This window comes from Colobus angolensis, unplaced genomic scaffold, assembly GCF_000951035.1.
Source record: "Colobus angolensis palliatus isolate OR3802 unplaced genomic scaffold, Cang.pa_1.0 Scaffold286, whole genome shotgun sequence".
NCBI classification, from domain to species: Eukaryota; Metazoa; Chordata; class Mammalia; order Primates; family Cercopithecidae; genus Colobus; species Colobus angolensis.
This window is the reverse complement of record NW_012116110.1, coordinates 1,609,443-1,629,052: the sequence shown is the minus strand read 5'-3', so window position 1 is coordinate 1,629,052 and position 19,610 is coordinate 1,609,443. Positions and strand designations below refer to the sequence as shown.

At 42.8% G+C, this 19,610-nt stretch overlaps 1 protein-coding gene across 2 annotated transcripts in view; it reads right to left on the bottom strand.

Moving 5' to 3' along the window:
• The window catches only part of MAMDC2 (MAM domain containing 2), a 179,657-nt gene that overhangs the window by 90,303 nt on the left and 69,744 nt on the right, over positions 1-19,610 (bottom strand). For both annotated transcript variants that reach the window (XR_001002521.1, XM_011948898.1), the window contains exons 6-7: positions 8,409-8,665; positions 3,275-3,368 (exon numbers count right to left, since the gene is read on the bottom strand). Coding sequence is in view for 1 of the 2 variants with exons in the window: in XM_011948898.1 (XP_011804288.1) it covers positions 3,275-3,368; positions 8,409-8,665 (351 nt within the window). In the remaining variant the exon portion in view is untranslated. The remainder of the gene's footprint in view (positions 1-3,274; positions 3,369-8,408; positions 8,666-19,610) is intronic.

Genomic DNA, 19,610 nt, shown 5'->3' with positions numbered 1-19,610 from the left:
TTGCAGGGTAGTTTTACTTCAGCATGTGCCCGCCCAAGAGCAGGCTGAGACAGCTCAAAGCTGGCTTAGGTAGGAGAGGCAATGGGACCTGGCACCACACTGAAGACCTATGGGGAAACAAGGGCCAGACTCACTGACTAGGCTGTGGAGACCCTTGGAGGCATTTAAGATAAGAAAGGCTGGGGCAACCTTAGCTGTAGCCTAGGCTGCAATTGGGCCTGGGTTTCCAAATAGACAGGAGGTCGGGGCAGTGTGTTGTCAGTGAATGACCGATACTGGGATTTAGGTAGTGATTCTCTGAGAGGCGTACGCATGAGTGTTAGGATCTACCCAGTCCTTGGCCTGGGGTGGAGTGGACCCAAGCCCAGAAAGGAGGTTGGGTCTGCATATGGCAGAGCAGTAGAGCTCTCAGTTTGAGGCTGGGCCTTATGGCAGGATTCCTAGAAGTGAATGGGATCACCTCTTAGGCATTCAAAGATTTACAGACCAAAAGGAAGGCTTGCTCCCATCTTCTAAAATTTGGGACAAATGTGGTTGTGGAGGGGGAGAGTGAGAGGGCAAAGGGATGGAGAGGAAGTAGGGGGTGGTCTCACTGTCCTCTGGAAGCACTGGGGAGGGGGGGCAGTTCATTGGAGGGCCACATGACATTGCTGTTGAGCATCTGTGACTATGAGATGGGTCTCAGGTCCACTAGATTGGATTAACTCTAAACCCAACCAGATGGTGGGAACAAGATGATTCGTATGTTGAAATGATTCCTGTCTCAGCCTATTAGGGAGATGAGGGAAGAAAATGCTAGATCCAGCTGGGAAAAGCAGAGACAAGAAGTCTGGAGTTAACCAAGATAAGGGAAAAATGTTGGCACCTGTTATGAAACAGAAGGGCATAAACTATTTGTGAAATGTAAGATGAAGTATGAAAACTAAAAGGCTTAGCTTCTAAAGACTCAATCTGGCCCACAGCTGCTCAATGAAAGACATAAAGCAGGCTCCAGCTGACACAATCATCAAGCAAGTACCCTTTGCTGGTTCTCTTTAGTTGCAATCTGACCCACTGTTCTCCAGGGATGGGTGGGCATGTTTTGAAAATGAAGTAAATAATATTGTCTCATGATGAAGCATTTGCTGTGCATCATACTCTGTGCTAAGGCCTTTACAGACATTAACTCATTAACCTTCCCAACAACTCTGTGAAACAGCTTCTTCCATCTTTACTATAGATGTGGAAATAGAGTCTCAAAGAAGTTAAGTAACATGACCCATTCCACATAGCTTGGAAGTGGCAGAATAGGGATGTGAATCCACATTTCTGGTGGATTAAGCATAACACTACAATGATGCAATTAAACCATTTAAAGCCAAACTGGCTTAGTGGGAAGTTCTGAAGATGAGTATGGAGCCTTGGTTAACCTAACTGTATAAGAACTCATATATGTGGAAGTTCCTGCACAGAAGGAGTCTGTACTTCGCAGACTGAGGGGTCAACAGCCCTCTTAACACATGGTCCTTGTTTCGCTGGACGCTTTCTTTTCCTTTCACCAGACAGACCACCTGTGTAGTAGGAAAGAGCTCACACAAATTCTCTTTTTTTCAAAAGGAGGAGCATTTCTGAACATTACTTCTGGGTGATTCAGTTGGTTCTGTTATCTCCAGCTGCCTTTTCACCCACCCTCTGCCCAGTGCAGATATTAGATAAACACCTCTTCTGCCATAGACAAAACAAGGCAATATAAATTTCAGTGTCACTGCCTAGTGATAGAAAAAAGACCTTGTCTAAAAATAATGATAAAGAGGTTGTGAAATTACTATGAATGTAATTGAAATATTAACATAGGATTAGAGAGGAATCAAATGTAGAGAAGTAAAACAATGTTGGTTTCTGTGTTATATCAAATTTAGAGACTCTTTTAATCTTTGATTATTGTTTGGATTAAATCATTAAAAAGTATGTAAATCTAGTCTGGTTCTATCCGTTTTACAACCTTTTAAAAATTAGAATTAGGAAAACCAGTAGTCAATTTCAGCAGATTAGTAGATTTCTGTTTAGTTTTGGGGTAACAGTTTAGCTCAAGTCGAAAATATTTTTCCATGTAAACTGTGGTTTACATCTGTAATGCCAACACTTTGGGAGGCCAAGGTTGGAGAATCCCTTGAGCTCAGGAGTTCAAGACCAGCCTGGACAACATAGTGAGAGCTCATCTCTACTAAAATAAACAAACAAAAAACTAGCCAATCCTAGCTGCTCAGAAGGCTGAGATAGGAAGATCACTTGAGCCCAGGAGTTTGAGGCTGTAGTGAGTTGTGACTGCACCACTGCACTCTAGCCTGAGTGACAGAAGGAGACCCCCAGTTCCCCTTCCCCTCCCCTCCAAAAGATTTCTTAGTCCCCTGACTTGTAGAATGTATCCGAAATCATATTAAATTACGAACCAACTCTATCTTAAGTGAAAGACCTCAAACGCCAAGTTCATAAATTACTTTCCATGCTACATAACCAAGAATAAGGGCTCATTAATAAGGCGGGGTGACCATAATGTCTCCCTTGGTCTCTCAAGGAAACAAATTCACTAAACAATAAGGTCAATTTTATATATCTGGGTTATCATTATTATTATCCTTATTATAAAACATTTGCTTTCTAATTCACTTTGAATCAATTTGCTTACCTATTTTTCTACAGAGTAAAAATAATTCTCTCATTTTAAACATCAAATTTATGAAATCGCAAAACTGATCATGATAAAATAATTTGAGGGTTCTTCTTGGAAGTGGAAAGTAATTTAATTAAGAGCACATCCTATTTAGCTAAAACTATCTAGAGATGTCTACCAAATACTAATATCTTTAAACATAAGGACATTTATAAATTTTGGATACATACTGTTGGAAAGCGTTTTTAAAATATATTATTCTATTCAGTAGATTGTGAGAGCTTTGTCCATCTACCCAGCTACCCATTTATGGGCCCAAGATATCCTCTAAAGAGAAAAATGGAGTGAGAATAAGTGAGTATTATTTAATTTTCTTTTCCTGGGAAGGAAAGATGAAAGCTTCCTAAGATAGGACAACTGGCTGATGGTGTCAGAAACATTAGATTCCCTCTGTGAGGGGGAAAAAAAAGTAATATTCCAGAAAAAATGACCTTTAAATCATTTTTTAAGGATGAGAGAAGGGGAAAGATATGAAAATTAAAAGCAATTAAAACAAGTTCTAACCACAAACATCTATTGAAACAGGAACATCCCAAAATGCAATGACAGATAGAGAATGCTCACCTGTCTGATTCTGGCAGTGAACAGGAGAGAACGAAATATCATCCAGGGCAACATAGCCTCCTTTGGGACCATTGAAAGCAACTTCAAAAATAACCTGCAGAGGAAAATGGCATGCTGTTACATGTTCACATATTTTCAGTTTGGCTTAAGTGCTCTTAATGATTTCAAATGACATGTCAATCAAACCAGATGAAGCCAAGTTACAAGGACTCATGGAATCAGATTTCCAAATATGAGTTTGGGCAGCACCCTCCTCAACCTACAGTCTCTTTTTGGGAGAATGAAACTGCTATGATCTGAGTGTCTGTGGGACACTCACAAATTCTCAAAAATCATACATTGAAATATGAATCCCCCAAGGGAATGGTAATAGAAGATGGGGCTTTTGGGGAGGTCATTAGGTTTTGGAATGGGATTGGTGCCCTTACTAGTGTGCCCCTTCTGGAATTTGAGGGCACAATGAATAGGTGCCATATGGACCAGGAAACAGGCCCTCACCCGACGCCAGATCTGCCAACACTTTGATCTGGAACTTCTCAGACTTCAGAACTATAAGAAATACATTTCTGTTGTTTATGAATTACCTAGGTTATTGTATTATGTTATAGCAGCCTGAATGGACCAAGACAGAGTCTTTAAAGTTGCCTTTTATTGGTGGATATGCCTTTCTTCCTTGAGTGTCAGCTGAAGTGCCTATGTCACTTCTGCTAGAACTACAGAACTAATTAGCATTATGAGCTTCAATTAAAGGAAAAATCGGCTAAGAAAACAGGCCAGGTTTTTTTGTTTGTTTGTTTTTTTACCTCCCTGCCATCACTCAGGAGCAAACACCCTCTGAGTTCCTTTCCTTCTTCCTATATGAACTCTACATCAAGGGCTGGACAAAGATGCAACAGTCAGAGGTGAGAACCCCGATCTCAGCATGTCCAGGTATGTTCCAATGGTTAGAAAGAACATGGACCAATGACTTCAACCCCTTTAGCTTTGCTTTCTTCTCTACCAGCAACTTTAACTGTGAGCTCAGTCGACCACCTTCTGCCTGTAACCACGGGGGATCAGATGTCAGCACAGCCTTCACCTGTGCTGGAAAAACCACCCAGGTGTGCAGTCCTCTTGTGTAAGTTAATAACCTGAGAAGACGCAGCACAGAACAGGGCTTGAAACTTCAGTGCCTACAAAAGCCAGGCAGGTAGTGGAAATGCAGAAGTGGGCTGGGTATGGTGCAGCCTCTTGTGAAATAGAGACAGAAACCCCTGTCTAAAAGGGCAGCTGTCACTCAGCTTCATAAATTGCTATTATGTGGGAAGTCAGACCTGTTATGGGTTGAACTGTGTGCCCCTGCATCCCTCACACACAATTCCTGTGTTGAAGTGCCAACCTCTAGTATCTCAGTATGTGATCTTATTTGGGAATAGGGTCACCGCAAATGTAATTAGTTAAGATGAGGTCATGCTGAAGTAGAGTGAGCCTCTAATTTAAATGACTGGTGTCCTTATAAAAAGGAGAAATTTGGATGCAGACACACACACACACACAGAATGCCATGTGAAAATGAAGGCAGAGAGCTACAAGCCAAGGAATGCCAAAGATTGCCAGCACACCACCAGAAATGGGAGAGAGGCATAGGACAGATTCTCTCTCACGGCCCTCAGGAGGAACAAGCCCTGCCGACACCTTGATCATGAACTTCTGGCCTCCAGAATGATGACATACAAAGTTTCTGGTTTTTTAAGCCACCTCTTTTGTGCTACTTTGTTATGGGCAGCCCTAGCAAACAAATACGAGGCCTAACGTCTCTGTATCTAGCAAATTATCAAGAAGATATGACTCTAGATTTTATTTGAAATCTTTGGGTTTGTCAATGCTGACAATTAATTCAAAAATTAAAACAAAAATAAAATGAAAAACCCCACTCCACAGCCAGACAGATCACCACGGTGGACTAGATTTGACCTCTAGGCTTCTAGTTTGCAGCTTCTTCTGAATAGAATGGTTTCTTGGAGGCAGACAGACTAGAGTTCAGATCCCATTTTCATCACTTATTAGCTAGGTGGGCCTGGATATATCACTGTATTAGTCTGTTTTCACGCGGCTGATAAAGACATACCAAGGCTGGTTCATTTACCCAGGAAAAAGGGTTTAATGGACTTACAGTTCCACGTGGCTGGGGAGGCCTCACAATCATGGCAGAAGGCAAAGAGGAGCAAGTCACATCTTATGTGGATGGAAGCAGGCACAGAGAAGAGAATAGAGCTTGTGCAGGGAAACTCATCCTTATAAAACTAACAGATCTTGCGAGACTTATTCACTATCACTAGAAAGGCATGGGAAAGAACTGCCCCCATGATTCAATTACCTCCCACCGGGTCCCTCCCACAACACATGGGAATTCAAGGTGAGATTTGGGTGGGGACACAGCCAACCCATATCAATCACTTCACCTCCCAGGGTCTCAGTTTTCTTATCTGTAAAACACCTGTCTTGTAAGACTGTTGAGGAGATTAAATGAGATCATGTCTACAAATATCCAACCACAGAGTCAGGCACATAACAAGCTCTGAACTAATTTTCTATCATTTTCCGAAGGTTGGTTGGCCTCAGTGGCTCATGCCTGTAATCCCAGCACTTTGGGAGGCTAAGGTGGGTGGATCACTTAAGCTCAGGAGTGAGACCAGCCTGGGCAACATGGTGAAACCTCATCTTTACAAAAAATACAAAAATTAGCTGGGTGTGGTGGCACATGCCTGTAGTTCCAACTACTTGGGAGGCTGAGGTGAGAGGATTGCTTGAACCTGGGAGGCAGAGGTTGCAGTGAGCCAAGATCACTCCACTGCACTCCAGCCTGGGTGACAGAGTGAGACCCTGTTTCAAAAATAATAATTTTTTTTTTTTTTTCTGCAGGTTGACTCCCTCTTGAACTTCTATTCAGGTTCCAGCCTAGTTAACCACCAATTAGCTTGAGCAGGCCCATTCTTCTCCAGCCCTCAGTTTCTTCATTTTTTGAAAAGAAAAAGAGTTTGGACAAAATAGTTCTTAAAGTACCTTTCACCTTAACAGTAATGTTCCCACAGGGACCCGGTGCCTAAACTCTCCAAAATCCAAGTGGAACCCTAGAAATTTGTCTTTGCCAAGGGGGAAGGGCTGTGAATGAAGGAAAAGATGTGGACTTATGAGAAGGGGCAAATTAAGATTACAAACTTAACACAGGTCCATGACATTTAGCTCTCAAGGCACTCGCTGGTAAAGTGAATGACAAAATTTACGCAGAGCCGGTGGGGTAAGAATGCTATTCCTGATCAGCGTTTGCTAATCACAGCCTCTGTGCCAATGTGTTCTCTTGTTCAGACAGTCTCCAGTGTTTGTTTTCCTTCTCAAAATTCACTTAAGAATGTGATGACATTAAACTCACTGATTTCTTCAGGACAACTTTCTTTTCCTGATGAGTGAGAGCAAATAACACCAGTGAATAGTTCAGATTGGTAGAGCAAAATCACATGTGTTGACCCAAAGGATGTGCATTGAGGTTTAGTAGTGTCCAGAGTTGTAACCTTCCAAGTATTGATTTTTAAAAATTCAGCAAAGTTTGATTCAGACAAACGTTGCCCGAGGAGCTTATGGTTGGATGAAAGGAGTTGGTAAAGAGAACACTGTCAGTGTGTGTGGGGGACTCATCTGACTTTGATAGGAAACTTTTGAAGCAGTACATGCATTTCTTTTCCTCCTCATAACCCAAACTCACAGAAAATTTTCCACTGAGCTGCAAGAACAAATCAAGACCTGGTTGGACTTTGGGATAGGAAATAGCACACATACTGCAAAAGACACTGTGCTCTCTCTAGAGTGTTTTTTTTCGGGGGGAGGTAGGGGAGGTAAATAGGAAAGGGGTGTGGGGAGAGGCAGGCACGCCATCAGTAGATGAAACACATCAGAAACTAAGACCCAACCCTGTTCTCTGCAGCTCTACATCAGGCTAGCAGATGGCACCACCGAAACCCATCCAGAGGAATAATCTGCTTCTCTGGCACTTTAAAGGGAACTGGAGAAGATATTGCAAGATGCACAAAGTGAAAAGTGAGGGACATTAATAACTTGGGGTAACCGAGACTCTACTTATAGCTCCAAATCTTTATGGCAATCTTATAGCAACCATATTGCTGCACCCACTGATTCTAGGGGTGCTATGGGGTCCTCAGACAGAGCTGGGCCTCCTTCCTCAGCTTTGGGTCGGATTTTAGTCCACGTACTTAGTTACTAAGTTCTCTGGCATTCACCAGCTGTGTGACCTAGAAAAAAATGTCCAATTTCTTGGACACTCTGTTTTCTCTCTTCTTGTCTGTAAATACGGAGATAATTTTATCTACTTGGCCGGATAGTCAGTACTGAAAGTGCTCGTAGCTTCTGAAATACATACATAGATACAGACATGTATCAATGTATGTGCTTAGAAAAAGGTCTAAAAGATAGTAAACCTTTAATGTTAGTAGTCCTCCCCTTTGTGAAGTTGGCTGAGGGCATTTTAATTCATTTCATGTCTCTGAATTTTCTAATTCTTCTGCATTGAACATATCACTTACATAACTGGAAAAAGTTTTAAAATGAAGGCATCAAGACTTGTTTCAAACTAGGGCCATAATAGCAAGTTTATTTCTGATTTTACAACATTATTTATGTTGCAAAAAAAGAAATGAGTCTTTTTTCTTTGTTTGTTTTTAAGAAAAACAGTTCACTCAAGTAAGGAAAACCTTCAAAACTGCTCTCAGGAAAGGTAACTCCAGACTGAGTTTTACTTGGAGGGTTCTGATCTCCTCGTTTGAACCCTCTGTGACCACAGTGCAAGCTTCAGAAGGAGAGGGTCACCAAGAAGTCCAGTTGGTTGACTGGCTTTTGCCATATTTTTTCTCATAAAAATGACTCTTGCTAGGAAATGAAGGTAATAAAGGAGGCAGGCAAAGGGGACGCAGAGGAAGGGAGAGCAGGAGAGGGGCTGAGGATGAGAAAGAGTATGGTTCAGGCACAGCAGAAAAGACAGACTGAGTGTGAGACTCCACAGCCTCTCCATCTCCAGCTCTGTGTGTGGGTGGCACATCTGCAGAGCGCCCACCCTGGCACAGCTGGTGCATACCAGTACACCTACCTCCATGGGGTAAGGAGCATTGAACTCGACCTCTGCAAGATTCCAGGCAGCATTCCCTGGCCTATCCGCTTTCCAGATTTCCTCGTAAAGGCCAGCCACATCCCGAGTGTAAAGGGAAAAGACATTGTCATTTCCCTGCTGGATCTGGTAATAAAATGACAGGCAGCCAGCCATGGGGGCCATGGTCAACGGGGAGATGAGCTGTGCCACCTCCTGGAAGTGCTTCACATAAACCGAATCCACATACATGTAGTGGCCTGAAAATCAGAGAGACAGAGCACAGCGTAAGAGTTGGGGGTGGGGAGGGGAAGAGGTTCAGGTAAAATGGTGTGATTCTGCATTCAAAATAATCCAGCAGGAATGGTGAGGAGGAAGTGGATGAGTTACAGCTGACAGAGGTTTGGCCATGAGTGGATGGAGAAATGTTGCAGCTGAGAGATGGGTCCATGGGGTTCATTGCACTCTGTTAAATACAGGATGAGACCATTCCTTTTACTTTCCTTACTTTTGATTCAAGTAAAATATACATAGAGAAAAGTAGATGTGTCATCTGTCAAGTGCTTAAATTTTCACAAGCTGAACACACCCATGGAAAGAAATAGAACATTACCCTAGAAGCCACTCCCCCATAATCCTTATATGAGTTACAAGACTCTGAAGAGGACACAAAGCTTACCATCTATTCTTAAAAGGGCATGGAGAGATCCTCCTGCACATGTTTACAATTAATGCAAGATGTCACCATATGTGTTTTGAGTGAAACTAAGATTTTGAATTCCAACTATATGGCAATGTGTGTATTGTTAATAGCATGCAAGTCAATCGACACTGAACATTGGAGGAGTGAATATGTGGTATCACTCTTGGCAGGTCTTTGTGGGCTCTGGACCCAGGGGCTGGCCTCCGTTAGGGGCCTCTTGGTGAAACACAGAAACCGTGTGGCAGAATGGAGACAGCCTTGACTTAGCATTGAAGAGAACTGAGGTTGAATCCTGCTCCACTTCTTACTAGCCCTGTGACCTTGAACAAGTTTCTGAGTATGTCTGGGTCTCAATTTCCGGATCTCTAGAATGACAATCAAATACTTTCCTCATAGAGTCAATGAATATTACATGGAGTCATGTATGTAAAGTGTTTAGCGTGCCTGGTACATTGTAGCTGCCTAACAATTACAATGCCATTCACAATTCTAGAACCATGCTTGCCCTATAGCCTGTTCTGTATAAAGGGTAAGCTATCATTGTTAGCAATTTTGTATGAATTTATTTGAGTGATGACAGAGAAGTGCTATGCAATGCAGCTTCAACAGAGTGCCCTTTCTATTTACAAGCTCAGAACAATTACAGCTTAATATCTTCATTTCCGTGACATAATCTCTGGTTAATAAGAATTCCTGGCCAGGTGCAGTGACTCATGCCTTAATCCCAACACTTTGGGAGGCTGAGACGGGAACATTGCTTGAGGCCAGGAACTTGAGACCAGCCTGGGGAACATAGTGAGATCCCTGTCTCTACAGAAAAAACTTTTTTAAAATTAGCTGGGCATGGTAGCATGCACCTCTGGTCTTAACTATTAGGGAGGCTGAATCAGGAGAATCACTTGAGCCCATGAGTTCAAGATTGCAGTAAGCTGTGATCACAGCGCTGTACTCCAGCCTGGGTGATAAGTGAGACCCTGTCTCCAAAAAATAAAATAAAATAAGGAAAGAATACCTTTTCTCCATTATGAAGAGCAGAAAAAAATATTAGAAGGAGCATATGCATTTATACACTGGACGTTTACTTTGTATCTAGCACATAGCCCGGTATGTGGTGAGCCCTCAACAAATGGTTATTTAATGTACAGACATGGTCTCAGAAAGGTCCTCATCTCAACATGGCAGAGGGGAAAAATGGACAGGTCAAAGGTCACTTTCTCCTGATGGCAAGTTGTTCAGTACCCTGAATCCCATGAATAATCTTATTTGAATATAATTTACCTTATCATCTTGCCAAACCACACAACAGTGAATAAACAGAGATTACGAACTCAAATTCTCAGAGGAGGCAGCCAGATTACGTGTATGAACGAAGTTGATTGAGTCAGGGAGAAAATAGAGAGTGGTAAATTAGTAGCTAGCATTTGAAATCTTATTTTTCCCCACATTGAGAAACAGAAACCAAACTTGTCTGGAAAAATAAAAACATCTGATAGTACTGGGCCCATATTCTTATGCAGCAATAACCGGCTTGGGGTGAGAAGCCTGGCCCCTCACTCCTGTGTTCTCCAGCCTCCCTGAGAGAGCAGGGCCTACCCAGTGGATGCCCGGCATCCAGCCCTGTGCTGCAGGCTTTCCCCATCCTAGTCTGGAATTCAGGTTTTCATGGCAAATCTATCCATTTTTAAGGGATGCTTCCTGTGTGGTTTGCTAGGGCAGCTGTCACAAAATACTGCAAAATGGGAGGCTTCAGCAACACACATGTATTGCTTCACAGTTCTGGAGTCCAGAAGTCAAGGATCAAGGTGCCAGCAGGGGTTGTTCCTTCTCAGGGCCGTGAGGGAAGGATTGGTCCTGGGTCTCTCTCCAAGCTTCTGGTGGTGTGCTGGCAATCTCTGGCATTCCTTGGCTTGAAGGTCTCTGCCTTTATCTTTACATGGCATTCTCCCCGTGTACATCTCTCTCTGTGCCCAAAGTTCCCCTTTTAAAAAGGACAGCGGTCATATTGGATTGGAGGCCCACCCTACTCCAGCATGACCTCATCTTAACTAATGACATCTGCACCCATCTGTGTCCAAGCAAGGTCACATTCTAAGTCTTGGGGGTTAGGACTTCAACATTTGAATTTTGAGTGTGCACAATTCAACACCTAACACTCCCTACCATATTTTTTTAAACTTCGTATGTGCCAAATAAACGTATCTACAGGCTAGAAACCACTGTAGGCTCCACTTTGCCACCTCTGGGGAGGAATTTTAAAGGAAGAATCAGAATGTCAGACTGGATAGAATCAAAGAACCTCTGATATGGAGGCAAGGTCACTCCTCCGTATCCCAAGCTTGAAAACCCTCTAAAGCACTCCTGGTGGCCAGCAAGCCTTGATGAGAACATTCTAGTGGTGGAGAATGCCTATGACCAATTAGCCTCTGTAATCTGCTTCTGTTCTCTAAGAACTCACGTGAGTATCAAAGGCAGAGATGAAATCTTCATTGCCCTTTGTAATGTGACTTACCAATGAAACAGAATCTTTTTGTGAGATATGAGCAGGGAGAATTGAGTGGAGGGGAGCTATAATTCTTTATATGATAATGTGCATACATTATAATACTTTGCTTCCTGGATACCTAATTGCAGGGACCAGAGATCCTCTTTAAGAGAACTTGCTGAAGAAACCATCAGTGACTGGGTCTCCAGACACCTCACCTTTGGACCTGCAGGAGAGTGTACCAAGACACCACTCTGGGCTGCTCCCAGCTCCCTGCTCCAGAGTGACCAAGCATAGCAGAGGGGCAGGCCATTCTGTCTGCCATGGGGCCCTTCGGCAGCTCCCATTGGCCCAGATTCTCCTCTTCCTCAGAGGTCAGGTTTGCACCCTGCGCTGAAAGTTTTCCCTACCCAGGGCATCTTTATGACTTTTGTGGGCCCCAGGCCCTTTTGCTGTGGTGGGCCCATTCCTCCATTAAAAAAAAAAAAAAAAACCCTTAACATTTTGGTTTACTACTGCATTGGCATAAAGAGGTATATGATGTAGGCTAGAAATTATTATATTCATTTTACCCTTCCAATTTTAAAATAAAATTAAAATATTGTCATGGACCCCAAAAATGCCATGGCTCCTAGGCACTATGGCTGCTGTGCCCAATAAGGACGTTGAGCCTGTCTCCAGCTAGTCTGGCTCCTTCCTCCTGAGAGCCTTCACAGCCATCTCTCCCAGGAAATCTCTTTCCCACCTAGTCCCAGCTTAGTGTCTGCTTCCGTAGCCAGCCTTGTTGTAAATTCACCTTCCTTGCAGATGACAGACATCTGAGAGTTGTCTTTAAAGGATAGTAACTCACCTGCTCTGTGGACAATATTTTGTGCATTTGCAGTCAAAATGCCTCACTAACAACTTGTGCTCAGGATGCTAGTCCAAGTGAACCACAATCACATTTCTGATCCAAAAAGCATCCAGCAAACACAACACGATCTGCCCAAAGTGAGTCAGAGAGGCTGCTGGGAACAAGACCAAGACTGCTGACTCCAAGTCTCATTCAGAACCACTAGACTAGACCACATGCTCTTGCCCCCTTTTTCTTTCTATCATTCATTTTTTGCCAAAGCTGGGTTCTATTTACTGACAATTTGAGCAACGTTAAGCTTCTCATTAGGGAACAAAAGGTAACTCATCATGAGTTTGTTATCTCAGTTGAACTGCTCGGGGTGATTCAGAAATTGTCATTCAGGTGTCTGCCCCGGGAGAAGAGGCTGGAGGAATGACAGCCAAACCAGGCGGAGTGTGTCATCAGATACAATCTGTTCTGGGGAAGAGGAGTCAATGGGTAGGTGGCTGCAGGTGCCATAGTATTCTCCTTTCTAAAAACAATGAAGGTAGCCTGGAGTTCTTGGGAAATTTTGTCCAGTGCCTGATATTAGGAGAATTTTCCTGCCTAGTTCAATGAGCGCAACGCTCCTATCTGGCATAGGGTTCTAGAGCTTCCAGAACCTCTGGAAAAGGCCTTTTTTTTTGGTCAGATCTTTAAGATTCGAGTAGGATGAAACTAGGTATAGATGGACTTTAAGTAGACGGAATCCTTTAATCTGCCAAATCACTGGAGACCTTGCAGGCCATGGAGATTTTTAAAGTATTAAAACTTGAACTGAAAATGAAAGAGGTTATATGGGGGGAATGGGTTCCCCCATAAGATTAAGAATTGAGAAGCTTATTGCCACTCCTCTACAGTATGTGCTGCTTTGCCATACACAGAGTGAAAATCAATCTATTATTACCTGATTCTGGATTATACACAAAGAGCCTGAGGTTTCTAGGCAAAAAACATTTCAAGTTCAGCTGAAGGAAAGATCACAATTCTCAGTCATGCCGCCAGTGCTCAGGCCTCTTCTGGGATGGAGCCTGCGGTGCTGGTGTATGCACACTTGCTCCTGAAGAGGCTGTCCGTTCCTTTCTTGCAGCAGCCTTCTGTATTAGCTGAACTTTTCATGTGGAACCAGTGGCCACTGGTAGTCAGCCATTACCCCTTGCATTAGGGAAAGAACTTTAAAGGTGGTTTCTGAATATTTATTTTCAAGCAGTCTGGCTCACCAGCATTCCCCCAAGACTGCCCTTGGCTTGGCCGTGGTGCCAGAGGCATCCTCTGACTCAGCTGTGATGCGGTCCTGTTGGCCACATTTGCACTCCAATTGTGTTGTCTGCTCCAGTGTTGCTGGTTGTCTGGACAAGCTGTCTCCCCAGTAGGGTAGACAACCTGGTCTGAAGAGATGTATGCCAGAGGGAAATACCCCTGGTCTGCTGCCATGGTGAGCAGATGGCACCCAAAGAGAATGAGTTACGATGCATGTTTTTCCACCCCATGAGTCTGACAGTTATCTTCACGAGCCTTTAGTTGTAAGGGTTTTGGTGGCCCTTACCATGATAAAGTCAGACTCTAGTCTTTTTATACAGCTTTCAAGGATGATGTAAACATGAATGAATATTACATGAGACTTCTCGTATCTGTGCTAAGACTTCAAAGCCCCAAACAACAAGTGACGACAACCTCTATTTTCTGAAGAGTGGTGCTAGACCGTCAATATGCTAAGTGGCAACCCCTGGCACCTACCCCAGCTCTACCAGTGTTAGCCCGTCTCTCCCTTCTAGCCTGTGTGTATGAGAAGGCTCAAGATGAATCAGAGAGATTGGAGATGGGGTTTCTCTAAAGAGCGTTGTCACGGAACTGCCCTGCTGTATGTTTCCTTTCGACCTCTCCAGGGAAGGCAAGGGGATTGCTTCCCCTTTCTTACCTTGATCTAAAGGAGGGGCCTTAAGGGAACCACTCATGGAAGAGATAGAGGAAGGAAACTGCCATCTAACCTCATCCCCTCCCCTATGTGCAGATATTTCTGAGCTCTGCAATTGCTCTGAACCTTGAGATGAAGGGGGTCAGAGTTCTTAAGAAAGCTTGATCAGTGATACTGGAGTGTGTGTGTGATGCAGAGATGGAGCCTGGCACTGGTGCATACCTCTAAAGGCAAGAAGCTGACCCTAGGGACCTGTGGGGGAAGAGTGGAGAAAAAGGAGTTTGCTGCCAGTGAACTGCACTTCCAGAGTTTGAGGGGGCAATTTAGAAGGCAGCTGGGCTACAGTACCTTAAAAGAACTCTTCTCAAGAGAACTGCCTGCCAGTGCAGCAATTCCATTAGAAGGGAGCTGGTGGGGCATACCATGACTTATAGGAGCTAAGAAAGATTCATAGATGGTCAGCCAGAGAGTTGCTCATCCCTGTCTGGCAACACTAAAGTGGGATCCCCCATTGGCCGTGACAGGAATGCCAGAATTTGGCTATGTGCTGTATGAAGGGCATCACCTCTAGATTAAATAGCAACAGTCAAGTGAAACTTTCGTCCCTGGCCTTTGCCTTTCTGTTCCATCCCCACCCCGCCTATTGCCTCCCAACCCTGAAGCAGCCAGAAGCCAGTAAGAGGGAGAAGAGGTAGGGAAGAAAAAGGTGAAGTATGAAGAGACAAGGCACAAACCTTTCTCTCTACAGCTGTTGTGTGGCCCAGTCTGTGGGAAGATCTAAACTAGATGAGACATCGCAGTTGTGACTTGACTGAACCTAATCCTTAAAAGTGAAGTTGTTTGTTAATACCTGAAAGTAACTAGAAAGCCACAGTAAGTCATCCAAGGGTAGAGAAAGGAAATTCAGCAGACCTTGCACAAAGAAAATGGTAAGAAAATTAAGAAAGCTGCTTCCCTACCAAGTGTTTACACCATGCACCAAATGGATCAATGCAGAGAGTAAATAAATAGGTCCTGTTAAGACGACCCTTGCTCATTCCAAACTGAAATGAGTAAAGAGTGTCATGATCGTGGAGAGATGATCCATCCATCTCATGATGTTTGATGGAATGAAATAATTCTAACCTTATTTTAGATTTTGAAACCTTGTCCAGCTTCTTCCAGAGTAGCACAACAAGCAGGCTTGGTTTTTTAAATCTCAGCAAAGAGATGCATTTCCCTCATTATTTTTCCAGCAATCATCTGTTTTTCTTTCTTTCTTTTTTTTTTTCTTTTTTGCTAAGGTAGGTAGAAAACAGTAATGATCTGAGCTGTCAGTAGGTTACCTCCTGAAAGATTTTGTTTCACTTCATAAAATATGAATAAAGAAAAAAACCCATATGTGATGAGTCAGAATTAAGAAAACACAGGATAAAAATCACATCCCCTCCAGTATTCCAAAGATGTCCAACCACAATTCTTACTGCATTATTTTAGTCATTTCTATCATTAGACAATAATTTGGGGGCACAATGCTCATTTAAAAACCTTGACTCAATGTTTGGGGCAGATTGTTTGCAACATACAAGGAAATGAAGGAAAACTCACATCCACATTGTAGTTTTCAGAAATTACATTCACTGTTTGGTTTTCTACAACCCAAAGACTAGCACTCTCCTGGGAAGACTTCCCTCAACCCTCTCTGCAGTTCTGAAATTCCTAAGTAGACAATAGCTCCCCTTCTACATGCTGTTTCTCCAGTTTTTACCTGAAAGCAAAGGCAAAAGCTGCATCCAGTATATGAACAAACACAAGATGAACTCACATAGAGCAAAATCTGCTGTTGCAGGCAGACATCTGAACCATTTAATCTTTACTTTGCCACCCAAATTGATAGAGCTCCAGGGAAATCAGTATACCCAGTAGAAAGCAAATATAAGAGAGGCAACCTCTTTCCTTTTTAGAGCATTGGAGGGTTTGTTTTGCTTTGTTTTAAAGAATGATACTGACCAAATCTTTGAGTCCTATGGGCAGAGCTTTTCAAATAAAGTATTTTAGAATCTTTTGAACTCATCATTTTTAGCCCCATCCTCTATAGGGGAAAGACTTACAGAGCACTCCAGGCTTACAGAGGACTCTGTGTGTGTGTGTGTGTGTGTGTGTGTGTGTGTGTGTGTGTTGAGTGGGGATGCTGGCTAATGAATGGCACTCCAGGCTTACAGAGGACTCTGTGTGTGTGTGTGTGTGTGTGTGTGTGTGTGTGTGTGTGAGTGGGGATGTTGGCTAATGAATGGCCAAAATATTAGTCCAAGGGTTGAAGAGGACTTGGAATGAAATAACAGGAAAGATTGGAATGCAGGCAATCAGGCTTCCTGCTAATCATAAGTAGGAATGTAACCTGCAACCTAGGGGTTCCTCTGCCATCATCACATACCTTGTGCTTCTCAAATGCTGTCCAAATATAAAATAAGCCATCCACTCTCATGCCTCTACACTTCTGCACATGCTGCGTTTATCTCCCCCTTATCCATTTGGTCAAATTCCAGTTCTGTGATTCCTTCCTCAAGAGAGCCTTCTCTGTGCCCCAAAACCAAGGTAGTCTTTTGTCTGTGGTTTCATATCATTTATTTCATACCTCTATTAGTCATGCATTACTGTGCATGCTTGCAAGTTTATGTGGCATTTTGGTATTCAGATAATTTGAGAAATGCCATAATGTACATGAGCACAGAACTATATTAAAGGTAGTGAGAAATCCTGAAATAAAGAAATCTGTTTAGCTTTCTTTAATGCAGGGTTTCCCTAGTTTATTTGACCACATATCACCCTTGTGCTCCATATAAGGATTAGGGAAGGGCATTTTGGGAAAGGTTGGTTCCTATAAACTCTTTGAGGTTAATGACTTTTTTTTTTTATTTTAAGCATTTTTTTTTTTTAAACTATACTTTGAGTTCTGGGATACATGTGCCAAATGTGCAGGTTTGCTACATAGGTATACATGTGCCATGGTGGTTTGTTGTACCCATCAACCCATCATCTACATTAGGTATTTCTCCTAATGCTATCTCCACCCTGCCAACAGGCCCCAGTGTGTGATGTTCCCCACCCCGTGTCCATGTGTTCTCATTGTTCAGCTTCCGCTTATGAGGGAGAACATGTGGCATTTGGTTTTCTGTTCCTGTGTTAGTTTGCTGAGAATGATGGTTTCCAACTTCATCCATGTCCCTGCAAAGGACATGAACTCATCCTTTTTTATAACTGCATAGCATTCCGTGGTGTATATGTGCCACATTTTCTTTATCCAGAATGGCTGTTTTTTTACATCACCAGGGTATGCAAGAATGTAAATATAAATACATGTAAAAAGTGCTTATTATGTGTTTGTTGAATGAGTGAAGGAATGAAGTGATCAATGAAGAAGTGTAATTCTGGTGTTGAGGCTCTGACTAGATAATCCCATGGATTGCTGGAAGGTAGGTAGATCTTCTTAGACTTCCTCCCTTCAACCCTCAGATCAGCTTCTTTTTCAGCCCACAGTATTGACATCTGGGTACTAAGCAATGCTAGTGGGAAAAGCTGCCTGCCTTGGGGAAGTATTCTAGAATAGCCAAGGAAGAAGAGGAAGAATGGGAAAATGGAGAGAAGGAGATGGGAGGGGAAAAGGGAGTGGGAAAGGAGAGAGGCAAGTGCTTATGTCAGGGGTGGCAGTACCCTACCAGCAAGTCTTAGTGCTTCTCAAGGATGACCACACCACTACGCTTACGTCTTGACCCTTCTGGTCAAGATATTAGAAAATCCAGGGCCTCTTTTTCTCAACCCTTTATTCCTTTAGTTCTCCTTTTCTTCTAGTGCCAAATGCTGTGTGCTTATAAGTATCCAGGAGGGACTCAAGCCATTTTGAAATAGATCTCACTGAATGGTGAATTTGGAGATTTTGGTAACTAGCATTAGGCAATGGGAGAAAAGTAAAATATTGGAACTCAAAGCCATCTTTGAATCACTGAATTCAAATTGCTCATTTGCAGATGCGTCAATGGAGACCCTAAGAAGTTGAGGGCTTAGTCAAGGTTATAAAGTACTCTGATAACTGGGCCTGGAACACAAGTATTTGGACTCCTAGCCTGGGGCTCTTTCTCTATCCGTGGGGACACAAATATAGTCAGAATATTCTATGATTGCAGATGGGCGTGAAGAAGGACTAGGAGAATTACACTCTTCAGAGGATGAATTGCACTCAGATAACATAGTCAAATGGATGATTTGACACTAGTCCATTGGTCTGTTGCCTCTTCCAAGAAATATATGTTCTCCCCAGCCAGCTGCCCCTTGCCATCATTGAGGATGAAAAATGAAACACTGAGTAATCACTGAATCATAATATTGGTTACCCACAGGGTTTGACTTTGGAACTAATTTTTAAATGATTTAGGAAAAGTTCTCTAACACTTCCCCATTGTTAAATTTGCATCTCTGTGCAACTGTGATAATGACAGGAGAAATAATTGCCATTTTGATGCATCAGCCTTTCAAGATCCTTTCTGTTCCTTGTATTAGATTCTTAAGATATGACAGAAAAACAATCTCAAAACTAGCCTATTGTCACACATGAAGAAAAAGTCATCTGGCTTTTCTTTCTTCAAACCCCAAGAGATTGTTAGTTGCTTTACTCATTTACATAAAGCTCTCAAGAGTTGGTGACATTTTATTATTTTGAGTTAACCCAACTGTCTTTTAAAATACTCATGCAGATTCATGGATTACTTTGCCATGACTGGTTATCATTCACTGTACACAGAGCAGTTGTTTATAGTGTGGTTCCTACAAAGGGCCCCAAATGAGGATAGGCCACTTATTTATAAGGTAAAAATATGGGCTATCCGTAGAAAAACTCTAATGTCTTGTCACTGTCAAAAGTGCTAAACAGCACTTTGGAAGGCCGAGGTGGGCAGATCACCTAAGGTCAGGAGTTTGAGACCAGCCTGGCCAACATGGGGAAACCCTGTCCTTACTAAAAATACAAAAATTAACTGGACAAAGTGGTAGGTGTCTGTAATCCCAGCTGCTTGGGAGGCTGAGGCAGGGAGAACTGCTTGAACCTGGGAGGTGGAGGTCGCAGTGAGCTGAGATCACACCCCTGCACTCCAGCCTGGGCAACAGAGCAAGACTCCAAAAAAAAAAAAAAAAAGAAAGAAAGAAAAAGGCTGAACCTAGGTTTTAAAGGTAGGAAGTACATAAACATGCTTTTTTTTTTT